The sequence below is a fragment of the Zingiber officinale genome, chromosome 1A, assembly GCF_018446385.1.
Source record: "Zingiber officinale cultivar Zhangliang chromosome 1A, Zo_v1.1, whole genome shotgun sequence".
Classification (NCBI taxonomy): Eukaryota; Viridiplantae; Streptophyta; class Magnoliopsida; order Zingiberales; family Zingiberaceae; genus Zingiber; species Zingiber officinale.
In genome coordinates this window covers 67,541,232-67,556,980 of record NC_055987.1, presented here as the reverse complement: position 1 = coordinate 67,556,980, position 15,749 = coordinate 67,541,232, and the positions used below count along the sequence as shown (strand labels likewise).

Here is a 15,749-nt window from a genome sequence, read left to right as displayed (position 1 = left end):
TCGATCCTACAAATGATATCAGAACTAAGCCGCTCTGAATTGGTGAAACCATCCATCGAACAGGAGGTCCTTTTTGAAAAAGGAAATTATACATCTTTTTTGTTTATAAAATATTCTTATGCCTTTCATTTTCCCTTCAAATTTATTTTTTGAAAAATTCACTTTTACTTTTTCACCGTTAGTCAGAGTTTATGAAATATTGCATTTAACAAAATTTTCTCATAATATTTTTTTATTATTATTTTAGTATTTTTCTCGAAATTTGTGCAATACTATTTTATTTATCTCCCACATTACTAAGCCAAGACATAATCTTGGGAAAGTTTTTGTTTTGTTGTGCAAGAGCTCTTTTAAATGGCTTACCAAGAAAGATTATAGCACCGCACACCCACCGCTCTTGTCCGACAAGATTTTCGGGTACTGAAAAGACCATATGGAGTACCAACTAAAGACCTAGGTGGAGATATGTGTCATAATCCAAATCGGATTAATACTCTCCATCGAAGAAGGTGTGTCTATCGCCTGTAACAAGTGGGATGCACAAACAAGGAGAAAAATCGAAGCTGATGCAAAAGCAATATGTACTCTCCTATGTAGACTGACAAATAAAGAGCTTGATTGAGTTTGAAAGTTCAACAACACTAAGGAGGCTTTGGGAAAAATTGATCGAGCTTCATGAGATTCCATCAAAACCAAAAGACCAAGTCGAACATGAGTTCAAATCCGAGAATAAATCCTCAGAGTCAACCTCTGGATCAGACTCAGAGGAATCGTATTAGACCGATTTCATAGCACTGATGGCCCAGGAAAAGATAGCTAAATCTGAGTCTGAATTCAAGATGACAATAGTCAAGGGGGAGAATCCTAGAATGGATCTAAAAGGTAAAATTATAAATTCAAATTTTAAATTTCACATAACTTGTTTTAAGTGGAGAGAGAGAGGGAACCAGAGAAACCAGTGCCCTACTCGTAAGATTCGGACGACACAACTGTAGGAGAAGGAGAAATCGATGCTAGGAGTCCGGAAAGGGAACGAGCACATTGAATACTCTAAGTGCAAACGGATGAGTCACTACAAAAGTCAATGCCCAGAAAGAAAAATCAAAAATCCATAGGGAGAAAATCAAGGTTAGTAAATTTATATTACAAAAAAATTAATTTTTGCAACATACGTCGGTACCCTAACTAATCCCGATTGATATAGTTTAGATTCCTCCCAAAATCAAATATTCACGCTAAGAATAAAGTTCATTCAAATCTATATAACTCAAAATTATTTAATAGAAATAAGAAATTAACTTTTAGAAAATTAGAATAACAAAATAATATTTTAAAAGATAAAATTGATAAATTAGAAAAATTATTAATAACTTAACCAATTCACAAAATCTAGACTTAGGTTACAAGTCTAAGGTGAAACTTAAACTCTACAAACCAAGCTATAATCAAGTGCCTTTTAATTAAGAAACTAATCAATATACCATAAATTAATAACTTAAACTTAAAACTCAACTTAAAAGGTTAACTTAAACTCGTAACTTAAAATTAACTAATTAGTGCTTGATTTGTTTGATCCATGCATAATTACCATGAACATAGATATAATTAATTAATTGATAAATGTCACTCATGATTATTAATTGCTTAATCTAGAATAATTAGATAAGGATTTAAGTTTGATCTACACTTGACTAATTAGACCTAGGATTTTCAAGAAAGAAAATTAAATATTTAATTTAAAAGACCGCCTAAGTGGTTGACGATCTAATACCCAAGAAGATCTAGTGCCTCGCGAGTCTAGAAGTCAATTATTGAAATGAGAGTTTAATGGACTAACTGCTAAACCTTAGTCTAACTCATACGTACATCAATCCTTAGAATTGAATCTAAATTAACCATCTCACGTAACCTATAAGGTTCCCTGATCGACAATCTAGAAAGGATTAGATGAATTTAGGTTTAACTCGAGAATTAGTCTAACCTAATTCAACCCAACCAAATTCAAAGTTAATTTTAAAACTTGATTAATTTTAAAACTTTAATTAATTCAAATTTTAATTTCAAAATCTTAAATATTTTCAAATGTTAATTAATTTTCAAATCATAATTAATTTTAAATTTTAATTTCAAAATCTTAAATATTTTCAACTGTTAATCATAATTTTAAAATTTAAAGTTTAATCTAAATTTAAATTTTAAATTCAAAATTTAACTTTAAATTATTTTTGAAACTCAAACTTAAATATTTTTGAATATCATAAATATTTTTTCAAACTTAAATATCTTTCAAAATTCAATCTTAAAATCAAATCCAAATTCAAAAGGTAAACTTAAACATTTTTAATTCTTAAACTCAAGATCAACATCTAACCAAACTCCATCTCACACAAACACATAAACTTAACATGTTTAATAACTTAGAAAGAGTGAGATAGAAAATCAAGAAAATAAAATTTTAAATATGCTCTTTATCCCATGCTTGGACTTTAGGATACCTAAACTTAAATAATTTACTTAAATCATTTTGAGGCATTAATCAAGGGGGAGAAAAAGGGAGTTAAGTTAATTGATTTTTAAAAGTCAAAAGTATTTTATGTTTTTTTTTTAAAAGCAACTTTAAATATTTTATTTAAAAAAGGAAGTTCAAATATTTCTATCTAAAAAATAAATTTTTGAAAAATTATTTTTAACTAAGTTTATTTGAAATCTTTTCCAAAATGCTAAGTACTTAACTAGATTTATTTAAAATTTCTTCAAAAGTTAAGTACTTGTTAAAGTTTTTTTTAGGGTTAAAGTTTTGATTAAAGGAAAAGCTAAGATATTTCTCAAAATCTTTAAGTATCCTTTAAAAGTTTTTTAAGCTTTAAAAACAAGTTAAGTTTTTGTTTAACCAATTTTAAAAAGCAAGCTTAAATATTTTTTAATATATTTTTATATTTGGTAGAATAAAAAAAAAAGTACTTTTTATCGAGGTTTTTTTTAACTACTTAACTAAGTTTTTTTAATCTTTTTTCTTAACTAAGATTTTATACATTTTTTTTAAAAGCTAAGCACTTGACAAAGAGCTTTTCAAATTTCAAAAGTTAGCTAAGTTTTTAAGGATAAAGCTAAGAAATTGATGATTTCAGGGGAGCTTAAAGTTAAATAGATTAAAATTTACCCTTTTTAAATACTATCTTTTCAAGTTAAACTATTTTCTCTCTACTTGTATTCTTTTTTATTTATGTCAAAGGGGGAGAAAGGTTAAAATTAAATTAAACATAATTTTTGTAATAAAGGAAAGCATAAGGGAGCTTTTCTTTAAATATGTTAAATTGTTTTACTTACGCTCATGCTTAAATTCAGATTACATTAATTTTGTTATGCTTTAGTTAAATTTGAACTAGGTTGGCATAATCAAAAAGGGAGATTGTTGGTGCAAGGAACACCAGACGATCGAACATATGTTTTGATTATAGCAAATAGTTCAAAGTTAAGGTTACTTGTTGTCTAACAAGTGTGAATGACCTTGTAGGAAAGTCCTAAAGTGTTCTTAGGCAAAAGTCCTAGTGGATTCTAGGCAGGTGGAAAATCCTAAGGGCGGTAACCCTAGGTCCTAGGGGAGATAACCCTAGGTCCTTGGGGAGGTAACCCTAGGTAAAGGAAACTCCTAGCTGCGGTTAGGCACGAAGTCCTGATCCGGAAGATTGGGCGAAGCCTTGGCGGGTCGAGTGCTTTAGGCGAAATCCTAGTAGGGGACTCTAGGTGAAAATCCTTATGGTCGCGGACCAGGTGAAAGTCTGGACGGATCATGGAGCGGACATTCAGCATGAAAACCTGAAGTCTCGGACGCTGAACAAAAGTCAAGTCGGTCTGGAGGACTAGTCTGGCAAAAGGTAACTCTCTTGAGAGGAGTAGGTGAAAACGCGTTCCTCGAAGAGGAAACAGAGGCGCCCGACCTCGGGTTTCCGGAGGAAATCCGAATGTCAGAACCAGACAATCCAAAGGTTGTCAAAAGATATATATTGCTTTACTATTATTTGCTATTTGTCTAACTCAGTCTAACTCTGTTTTGCAGGAAAACTAACATTTTGCAGGTTGAAATTTCGGCTTTGATCAGTCGACCGAACCTCCAAGCAAGCAGAGTAGAATTCCAGCCAGCTGATCGGGTTCGACCAAAGGATCGGTCAACCGAACCTGAGTTCAGTTAACCGAATGGTGGATAGGCGTCGACGTGGTCGGGCAAGGTGGATCGGATCAGATAGACCAACGAGGTCAGCAGGATCGGTCGACCGAACGACGGGATCGGTCGACCAAACGAGGACTCATCCAAAGCGGCAGAAGCTGGACGAGAAGCTGGGCCAATTCAGGCAGGATCAGTCGACCGATCAGGCGACGAGTCAAACCCGATCCCGAAATCAGTGGATCCGGATCAGCTATAAAAGGAGAGATTGACCAGTTGCTTCACAAGACATTCAGAATGATCTTCTTACGTGTGCACTGCTCCGGAACAACTCAACAACGCCTAACTGCTGCTCCGACAATCAACGAACAACTGCTAATCATTTGTTGTCGGTAAACTTTGTCTTTTCAATACTTGTACTTGCATATTTGTAAAGAATTTTCGGATCTAACGAAACTGATCGACGATCGTGAGCCTTGGAGTAGGAGTCGTCACAGGCTCTGAATCAAATAAAAGAAACCTTGTTAGCATTGGCTGCCGTCTCTTTCTATCTTCCATCGCGTTATTATGTGTTTCAAACGAGTGAAAAGTCACGAGTGTTATTCACCCCCCTCTAGCACGCATCGATCCTACACATTCCCCCAAACCAACTTTTCTCTGTTGATCACTTGCTTTCCTCTCTCTTTAGCTCTCTCTCTCTCTCTCTCTCTCTCAATCTCTAGTTACTCTCAACCAACTTTCGAACATCTAAATAATTTGTCGTGCAAAATCAATTTGTGCTTAATCATCAATCTGTATGGGATCGATATTTTTATTATTTGACGACATAGCCATACACTTGCAGGTACACATAACATGTCCTACTCCATCTTTCCCTATCCTACTAATACTACCCTGGGTCGTATTTACACTTATCTTTTTGGTGGCAAGCGAACTCCAACTATCATCAACTTCAACTTTGGACAGCTCAGAGTTGAAACTGTGTTGTACAAGGATCTCTACACTTAAATCCTGCCCATTGATACGAGAGACCTTGCTACCATACAACCCTTCCACTCATTTCTCCTTTATGCCATGAGACAAAGATTAGACATTAACTTCGGTCTACTGATCTTTAAGTATATTATTTATCATTTCAGCATATCCACCAGTTGTCGAGTCTACATGTCATGTTGTCACATTCTAACCCATCTTTTTGCATCTATAGGGATTGATGTTTCTAGCGAAAACCTCAAATCATTGACCGAGTTTGACTAGATAGGACTTAAAAACCTCACATTAGCCAAGATAGTCCTCATAGAGAACGCTCTAGTTCGAAAGGTTAGAAGGAACGCTGCCCCTCGATCTCCAGATATTGACGAAATCACGACTGAGTTCGAGGTTGACCAAACTAGATACTAGATCTTTCGGCTCCTCCAGCACCTCCACCTCCGTTGACATTAGAGGGCCAAGTCACTCGATTTGAAGAGACAATCACTCGTCAATCTCGAGATATGAGGGCCTTGATACAAGAGATGATAGACATGATGCGGACAGTACTCAAGTCAGCCGCCTCCTTCTGACTAGTTGATCCTGGCTTTGACAAACCTTGACTTATTTAACTCTTTGACTCATGATTGGCTTGGTTTGGAACTACAGTATTTTTTTTTTTTTTACTTCTGTAGTATTTTGGATCTAGACTTGTAGTTGATTTATCCTTGACTTTGCTTGATTTTATTACAATTTGCTTATGTTTGAACCTTCTTATGACTTATAGTTTACCTTTTGACTATGATTGAGTTATTGGTTGAACTTAACTTAGATTCTATTATTCATTACTTAAATTGAATTCTTAGCTTGGTTTGCACTTTGCTTTAATATTAATCTTATTTAACTTAAATATTATTTGATATAGTTAACTTATTTCTTTGACTTTGGTCTGAATTAAATCTATCGTTAATTTATCTTTGTTAATTTCTGCAATATTACACTTGACTATATGTCATGTTTTATTTGTATTTTAATCCATTTTTTTTTATATATGAAAAAAGGGGAGAGAGATAAAAAATAAAAATCAAGTGTTTATTAACTTCCAAATTTAATCCCTTATCTAGTTTATCTCTTATCTTATAGAGGGGGGTGGGATAATTCATTTATTATATTTATGTACTTCTTTCATACATTAAATATAAATTCAAAATTCTTACTTATTGATTACTAACTTTAACTTAGTTTTCATATTATCAAAAAGGGAGAGATTGTTGGTGCTAGGTGCACAACATTTAACCCAAAGTTTTGATATATAACTTGTTCAAAGTAAAACCTAGAATCTCGTGTCACTTTAACCCCCACGAGTTAGGCCTTTATATAGGAAAGTAGATATACACCAAAAGACACAAATACCCTTTTACTTATTCTAACACTCCCCCTCAAGCTTGAGAATATAGATCATATATACCAAGCTTGTTACATATGAAGTCAATCCGGGGACCTCTAAGTGATTTAGTAAATATATCTGCTAGCTGATCATTTGAGTTGACAAAACTAGTAGATATTTCTCCGGATATGACTTTCTCTCTGACAAAGTGACAGTCAACTTCAATATGCTTTGTTCTCTCATGGAAGACTGGATTTGAGGCAATATGCATAGCAGCTTGGTTGTCACATATGAGTGACATTTGTGTAACCTCTCCAAACCTTAGTTCCTGAAGCAACTGTTTTAACCATATAAGTTCTTGACTAGCAATAGACATAGCTCGATATTCTGCCTCTGCACTGGATCTTGCCACAACATTTTGTTTTTTGCTTTTCCAAGAAATAAGGTTACCTCCGACAAATATACAAAATCCAGAAGTGGACCTTCTATCAGAGGGAGATCCTGCCCAATCTGCATCAGAATATCCTACGACTTTAGTATGTCCTTTGTCTTCATATAAAAGACCCTTTCCTGGTGCTCCCCTGATATATCGAACAATCCGAGTCACTGCATCCCAATGTTCTTCGTACGGAGAGCTAAGAAACCCACTTACTACACTCACCGCAAATGAGATATCCAGTGCAAAGAAGGTAGCTTAGTTTCCTACCAACCACTGCACTGCTCAGATCCGAAGAGGCTCCCCCGATTCGCAGGAGTCGACATTAGGATCCATGGATTGACTGCCTTGAGTTTAATCTCGCTTTCCGTATTATCCATCGATACTTCCTTCGGGGATATAACGATCCCATCTTTAGACGCGCCACTTCTATCCCTAGAAAGTATGCACAAGATCTTTGTCCGGAAATGTTTAAAAGATGTTGTTTCACTCAGGAAATTCCAAGACGATCATTACCGGTGATGACAATATCATCAACATAAACCACTACATAAACGCAACCAAGAGATGAGGACGATTTATAAAAAAGAACGATCACCGAGTCATGCCAAACAGCTGAATTACGGTACTAAATCCATCAACCACGCGTGACCGCTGAGACCATAAAGATTTTCGCAAGCGACATACAAGACCGTAAGACTCCCCGAGCAACAAAACACCGAGGTCGCTTCGAGACTTCCCCGAGCGTGTCACCATGAAGAATGCATTTTTCGATGTCCAAATCACGAAGGCCAATGATTTAATGCAAAGAATAGATGTAAAAGACGCACGTAAGACATCTTCAACAGAGAAATGTCGCCATAATCCAATCTAAATACCTGAGTATAGCCTTTAGCGACAAGACGAGCCTTAAGTCGATCAACCGTGCCGTCTACACCAACTTTCACCGTAAACACCCATCGACAACCAACCACTGACTTCCCAGGAGGTAGAGGAACGAGGTCCCAAGTCCCACTGCTTTGTAGGGCACTCATCCTGCCATCCCTTGACGGGCAAAGGCATCACCTGCAGTCTTTGGAACAAAAACAGATGACAAGGAAGACAGACAATAATAATAGGATGGGGAAAGACGATGATAGCTTAAAGAAACATAGTGAGGAGAAGGATTACGAGTGGAACGCATACCCTTTCGAAGTGCAATAGGAACATCAGAGTCAGGAGATGGGACCGGAGGAAACGACGAAGGACTTGGCTCCACAGATGTGCCCACAGCAGTGTCAGTGTTGGTCGGCGGCAAAGCAGAACGAGGACGGCGCTGATAAACCTGCAAAGGAGGAGACGAGGCAGGAGGTGATAGAGGCGCCTCCGGAGGATAAAAAATAGTCATCAGCGAGAGGGAGAAACCCCTCGAAGCGGAAGGACCAAAAAAGAAACCGACTAAAGAACGCGACGTCACAGAGACGTAAGCACCGACGTAGGGAATAACACTCAGACTTTCTCGAGACCTGGTACCCAAGGGAAGACACACTTACGAGATCGAGGAGATAGTTTGCCAACGCCGGATCAAGAGCTAACAAAACAACAACCAAAGACCCGAGGTAGAGGACGAAGGACCGATGGATAAAGTCACGAGGTATTTTACCTCGAGAGGGTCAAGGCATGCGATGAGATAACACAGTAAGTACCAGATCACCCCAAACCTACGAGGACACGAACGGAGAAGAAGAGTCCGAGTGGTTTCAGGAGACGACGATTCTCAAGGCTCGCAACCCCATTCCGCCGAAAATGGAGGGCAAGACGCGCGACGCAAAGACACCACGAGATGTCAAGAAGGTACGAACCGAGTAGACAAATATCATGCGCATTATCACTTAGAAAGTTCAAGGGAAGTACCAATCGAAGTTTTTATTTCAAGGAAAAATGATTCAAAATAGAAAACAACTCCGAATTCATCCTTCATTAAATACAACAACGTACAACGGAAAATCGCCTATAAAGAACAAAACATCTCGACCCATCAGAGGTTAAACACGACTGGACCCCAAACATCGAATGAACCAAGGAAAGGGGAGATAAATGACTCTCAATACGAGGAGAAAAGAACTACCTAACATGCTACCCAATCGACACGACGCACAAGATAAAGACTCTGAGAAAGACTAGGATGTAACTTCAACTTATTAAGACCTGATGTCCTAAATCGAGTATTAATAAGAAGTGGAGATGCCACGAACCAACAAAAGAGAGGGTCAGAAGTCGGAGCATAAAGCATGAAATTACATCCGGGTTATCATCCTCCCCTGCATGATCGTCCGTAGGAAACGACGTTAGTAAAAGAAACGCACAATCAAGAGATCGAGTAAGTCGACTTATTGACAATAAATTAAAAGGAGCGCCGAACATAAAGAACATACAATCAAAGAGACGTAAGGATTAACAATACCAATACCCCTGGATCAGCTGGGAACCATCGCTACGGTGACCACTGTAAATTACCGTGGCGTAGAGAGAGAGAAAAGGATTTATTACTGATGATACGATTTGGGCCTGTAATCAAGAACCCAAGGACTCAAGAACGAGATATGCCAAAGAAAAGAAGTACCAGGTTCGCAATGGTAAAGAAGGAGCTCAAGCCCGTCGATCCTCAAACCATTTCGTGAAAGTCAGATAGAAGGTGTCGTTTAATCAGTGTTAATCGCGGAAGTCAAGGAGCAAAGTTAACTCGAATAACCAAGCAAGACGAGGAGGACCACCATGAGACTCAAAGATTTATCAATCGCAGGTCCCTTGGCCGGTGGCACGATCACACCAAGGCCCCTTCACCACCGCGAGGTGGAGGTCCTCAGGTCGAGAGACCAAAGTCGATCAGTCAATAGGAATGAAGAAGGCATCACAAGACTTCGTCGACACGAGAAGAGTCGCCTGTATTTTCCACGGTCGCTCTGGTCAGCCCGTGATCTGGTCACGGACAAGAGAATAATCTGTGGGTAGACCATATAAAGCCAAAGACATAAAAAATTTCTTCCGATTTTCAAGCTCTTCAACAGGATCGGCCGCAGTTGGGAGCAGTTCATTAAAGTCACAAAGAAGGCTAGAAACTGAACCCAGATAAGTTGACATTGAATCATTAATTTGATTGGGAGGATGGTCATGAGATCTTCACAGACTTGATAGAGTCGCCGAGAAGTGTTTGTAAAGAGTTGTTGAGCTTGTGTCCAAACAGCTTTACAGGTTTTGTGAGTACGGAAGACATTCCTAAGAGATGAATGGATGGTGGCTCGGATTATACAACACAACTGAGCGTCAACCTTCTTCCACAGAGGACGATCGACGTCTTGAATATCTTCTTCAGTTTGAGTGAGATGTGTCTCATATCCCTATCCAACAAGCCAAAGTTCAATGTGAGATGCCCAGGAAATATAATTTTTACCATCCAACTGCTCGGAAGAAAGGGGTGCAGTAATATGGTTGGTAAAGATTGAGGTATCTGGCTTTGGGGCGCCAGATGTAGCCATGAATAGAACTGTGGACCGGACTGCGCTTGCTAATGGATAGGTCGGGGAGGAACTGGAGCACCGCTGTGACGATTTCAAACCTGTCTGTTCTCGACGAAGAGGAGAGCAAAATGGCTTCTTTGTCAATAGATAGTGACGATTTATCAATAATATTACAGGCAAAGCCTTGCCTGAAAAGTATAATCAACCGCAATCTCAACAATACGACCAGCAGGAAAATCTCAGTGTTGATGATGCCCTGTACAAACGGCTGCAAACTGCTCTCAATGAATCGGAAAACTCAAGAAGGGGAGCGCCGCTGTGCCCTAGCCGCGCGAGAAGAGGAAAACGCGAAGAAGGGCGTCGGCCGGGTGTCCTGCGTCCACGAAACAAAGCAAGAAGGCCGAAGGCCCACGAGGCGAGCTCAGTCAGTCTACGGAACCGGCAGCAAGCCCGCTGCTGTCGAGAACTCCGCGGTGCGGCGCTGGAGAAGAACTCGCGCGTCGCTGGAGAAGAACTCGCGTGTCGCTGGAGAAGAACTCGCGCGTCGCTGGAGAAGAACTCGCGTCGCTGGAGAAGAACTTGCGCGTCGCGCGGTGCGGCGCTGGAGAACTCGCGCGGTGCGGCGCTGGAGAAGAACTCGCGCGTCGCTTGCGGAAGAGAAAGGCTTGGCAGAAAGAGACGGCGCGGATAGAGAAAAGAAATTAGGGTTTTAACTCGCCTCGATACCATGTTTAAAGTAAAACTTAGAATCTCGTGTCACTTTAACCCCCACGAGTTAGGGCCTTTATATGGAAAAGTAGATATACACCAAAAGACACAAATACCTTTTATTCTAACATAACTAAAGTTAAAATTAATTGTGATCTAACCAATTATGTCAAGTTTATATAGGATACTTAACATATGTTAGTGACAAAGTCCTAATGGATTTAGGGTATCTAAAGCCCCATTGGGAATCAGTACGAGCTAAGTCTTAGTCAAGAACAAATTCCTAGTCGGAGACGAGGTGAATCAAGTCCTAGGTGAATCAAGTCTAAGTGATTATTGCTTCACAAACAAATTCCTAATTTAGGCTAGGTGAATCAAATCCAAGTGATTAAGGCTTCGCAAACAAATTCCTAGCTGAGGGCAAGGTGAATCAAGTTCAAGTGATTATGGCTGACAAATTCCTAGCTAGAGGCTAGGTGAATCAGTCCAAGTGATTAAGGCTAGACAAACAAATTCCTAGCTGAAAGCTAAGTAAATCAAGTTCAAGTAATTAAGACAAAATTCTTAGCCGAAAGCTAAGTAAATCAAGTTCAAGTAATAAAGACCTGGCAGAAAAATTTGTAGCTGAGTGCAAAGTATCAAGTCCAGAAGGAGGAGGTGGAGTCGGTTGGGAGCTAAAGGTTTGGCAAACAAGTCCACATGAAAGCAGCTGGGAGATATGGCTTAGCACCTAGTCAAGATGAGAGGTTGAACATCTAGACTCAATGTAAGTGCAAAAATTGCAAGGAAGCATGTTCGACGATTCCATGCAACCAAATGGAGTACGGGGCGACTAACTGATGATAACCCTCGATGAAGGGATTTCAAAGGGTCCAAGCAACCATATAGGGTCTAAGGGACCAAGGATACGGGCGACCGAAGCATGACCGGGAGATGGCATTATCAGCAAACCAAACGAGTTTGGTCAAGATGAAATTTGATCCTTCTCCAGACAACCGGAGGACAAGCGACCGGAGAGCTCGTTAACGTTATCAACCGGATAGAAGTTGTAACCACGTCAGCAACTCTACAGGCGACTGGGAAGGTTTCAGGCGATCGAAGGAATCCTCTATAACGAGTTTCAAGGCAGAGCTTGAAAATCACTCATCTACACAAAATTCACTCTTGTTCTCGTGCTCTGAGCGCTCTTTCGCCTTCTGTGTTGCGACACGCTGCAATGCGCACTTCATTTTTGTTTTCATTTGTTTTAGTGTTACCTTATTTGTTTTATTGCGTTTAAACTTTTTAGATTATTTTTCTATAAGGTTTCTCCACCTAGGAGAAATTAGAAATAAGAATCATATTTTAAAAATATTGTGTGCTTATACTTCTAGTTTGATTGATCAACTTATATGCTAAAACTACTAGTTAAACCTATTGCATGCTTATGTCTTGTCTTGATTGAATCAAACTAAGTCATGCTACTCTGATTAATTCAACTGCTTTAATTACTACATGCTCATTTTGGTTTAAAATTCTTATGCTATTCATCCCTCTAGCATTAAGTTTGATCCTACCATGATCATTAAAAAAATTATATTCTTATTCAGGATTTTTAAGCCGACAACACCATAAGTGATAAGACTATGATTTACCAGCTTTTACAAAAAGTACATAAATCAATTGTTTACGTATAAAAATTATTTAACATCAACTAAAATAAAATGCTACACAATTATCTTTAGCACTAAAAATAATTACCAAATTTTCATTTAAGATAATAAAATATCATATAAATTGTATGTAATTTCTACATTTTAAAATAAAAAAGAACACATGCACCTTTAATTTCTTTAGATGAAAGTATGGCAATATGTGAGAAGTAGTGTGGTGTAGTATGGCGCAACAACTCCCAGCATAAGTCATAGTAGTGAGTAATCTAACTCGGCGCGTTCGAGCATGCACTCCCCCATGTCTTGGCCACTTGCTTAGTAGTCACCCGTGATTTACTTCCTCCGTGTTGGCCTAAGGACAGTTTGACGGAGGCGCTAGAGACGAGCGAATCGCCTTTTGCCACATAGTAGTGAGTAATCCATTGCTAATGGTGTATTGTCATTTTGAATATATAGGCGATTCTCAAGAACTATGTTGCATTTATATTTAATCAAATGATCATTCTTAATTAAGTCATATAAAATATTTGTAAAAATAGAATAAACAATATATAGGCAAGGGGCATTTTTTTAGGTGCAAACCGATCTGCCCTAAAGTAAAGTTTGTCCAAAATTTTTGTCAAAGTTTCAAAAATCAAATCAAATTAGCTTATAAGATATTAAAATCATAACAAATTTATCAATTTGGTTTCGTTTATCCAGATTAGCATCCAAATTTCAAAATTTTCAAATATAGTTTTTATAATTTATTTTTTGTAGAATAAATTTCACTTTTGCAAATAATAAATGAATTAACATACAACAAATTAAACTTTATAAACTTAATCATTCAAAATAAATCTCAATGAATTTTATTCAAAAAAAATTTAGTTTTTATTTTTCAATTTGTTTTGCTTTGCAATTAATCAAAACTAAATTAAGCTGAACTTTATTATGATTCGGTCAACCAACAAACAAGATAATAAAAAAAGTCAGACCGATATCAAATATTAATTTGGTTTGGTTTTCAATTTTAAATTAAAAAGCCATGCCTTTTATTTTCTTTTATTATATTACTTTTATCTTTTTGTTTAAGTATATAAAAATTTAGATTTTAAAGATAAAACAAGCCTAGTTTATTTTCTTAATGTGAAAGGTCTTTGTATTTTTTTTAAAAAAAAAAAAATCCTTTAGACTGTTATTTATTGTTCAGTGTAAACCATGTAGCAATATTTATTCTTTTTCTCAATAATCTTTTGTTTAGTTATCATGAATGATCATCCAAACATAAAACAAATTGCAACTAGAAATATTAATTTCACACATTTTTCCTCCCTTAAATCATTTTTTTATTTAATTTTTTTATGTCGCATGTTAATTTATTCTGATATAATTTGAGCAACTTCATAGGTATATTTTTTTATAAATTGGTATAAAAAATTTACTGACATTTTCCGACTTTGCCATTAACTTTCAACTTTTATTAGCTGTTAATTAAAAGACCAAAATATTAACTATCAAAGGTCTGAGCACTCCTAACAATTTTCATTTCCTTTTTTCATTTATCACATTTGCAAAGCCTGTCATCATTTTCAATCCCTAAAGTTATACTTTTGAAGTGTAATCATTAAATATATTTCAGCTTTGTATATCTAACCTTTTAATTGTTCATCTTTTATATATTCAACACTACCCAAATCTTCATACTTCTTTTCCTTTCTTTTCACAATTTTAATTTCATAAAATATCATATGCTTTGGACTTTGTCATACACTTAAGAAAAAGTTGTCAAAAGCAATAAAAATTTGAAAACATCACAATGCAGTGCAAATGTACGGAAAAAACTTCATATGCAGAATACAAGTACGAAAATCACCAATAATAATCTTCAAGAATATCAATACCTGTCCTTTTATCTTCGATCATAATTGACATTAGCATGGACTTGTAGACTCGGTCAGGAAAGCTCTCAAGATACTGCATGCCAGTAGCAACTGCAACTCCAAAGCCAACCAGATCAGCTACTCTGGACAAAACAACCAAGGATCATAGTGAGCTGCACAATCCTCTACTTAAGTCAAAATGTCAAAAATTCAGTTTTGCAACTATCTTATTATCAAGTTAAACAATGATAAAATGGGTAACCTTGTAAAATTACTACTTTCACAAACCTGAAAGGGCCCATTGGCATTCCAAATTTGGTGCATGCTTGATCAATCTTATACACATCAAGACCGTAGTCAACAAGTAAGAGTGCTGACTGAGTGTAGGGAAAGAACATCCTATTAACTGCAAATCCAGTACAGTTGCCAACTACAATGGGGGTTTTTCGAATCTTTTTCCCAATATCAAGCAAATCTAGAACAACTTGTGGAGACGTTTTCTTCGTCCGGACTATTTCCAGAAGTGGCATTATATGAGCAGGACTGCAGAAGAAACAGCAGTTGGTGATTTACATCGAAAAAATTGTCACAGGGTGCTCACAAGAGCAAAAAATTATTATTATTTTTCACCTGAGAAACAATCTTACAAGGAGATTTGTAAAACAAAAAATGTGAATATGGATTCATATGAGTAAAAATAGATTACCCAGATATTTCCTCTGTTACCTAAAGAAATGTGCACCCACAATTCGAGCTTGGGACCTGATCTTCTCTCCAATCAAATTGAGATCAATTGTTGATGTATTAGAAGCAAGTATACAACTGCTAGAGCAATATTTCTCAAGATCAGAAAATATTTGCTGTTTCAAGGATACTTTCTCGATAACTGCCTATAGTGGCATATGACGCAATGTTAAAAATCCTCCAAAAACAAACATTCAGAGTCCATATATAAAATAAACATTAATAGAGTTGAAAATTTTGCCATACTTCAATGACCAAATCCACATCTTTGAAACTTCCATAATCCAGTACACCCGTGAGTAATGAGAGGGTTTTCTCATACTTCTCCTCTG

At 37.1% G+C, this 15,749-nt stretch overlaps 1 protein-coding gene across 1 annotated transcript in view; it reads right to left on the bottom strand.

Moving 5' to 3' along the window:
* LOC122025909 (peroxisomal fatty acid beta-oxidation multifunctional protein MFP2-like) overlaps positions 1–15,743 on the bottom strand; it is a 36,960-nt gene extending 21,217 nt beyond the window's left edge. Inside the window, exons 1-4 of the mRNA XM_042584697.1 lie at positions 15,664–15,743; positions 15,400–15,563; positions 14,962–15,216; positions 14,695–14,816 (exon numbers count right to left, since the gene is read on the bottom strand). Of these exons, the coding sequence (XP_042440631.1) occupies positions 14,695–14,816; positions 14,962–15,203 (364 nt within the window). The 5' untranslated portion in view covers positions 15,204–15,216; positions 15,400–15,563; positions 15,664–15,743. The remainder of the gene's footprint in view (positions 1–14,694; positions 14,817–14,961; positions 15,217–15,399; positions 15,564–15,663) is intronic.
* Between the last annotated feature and the right edge of the window lie 6 nt (positions 15,744–15,749).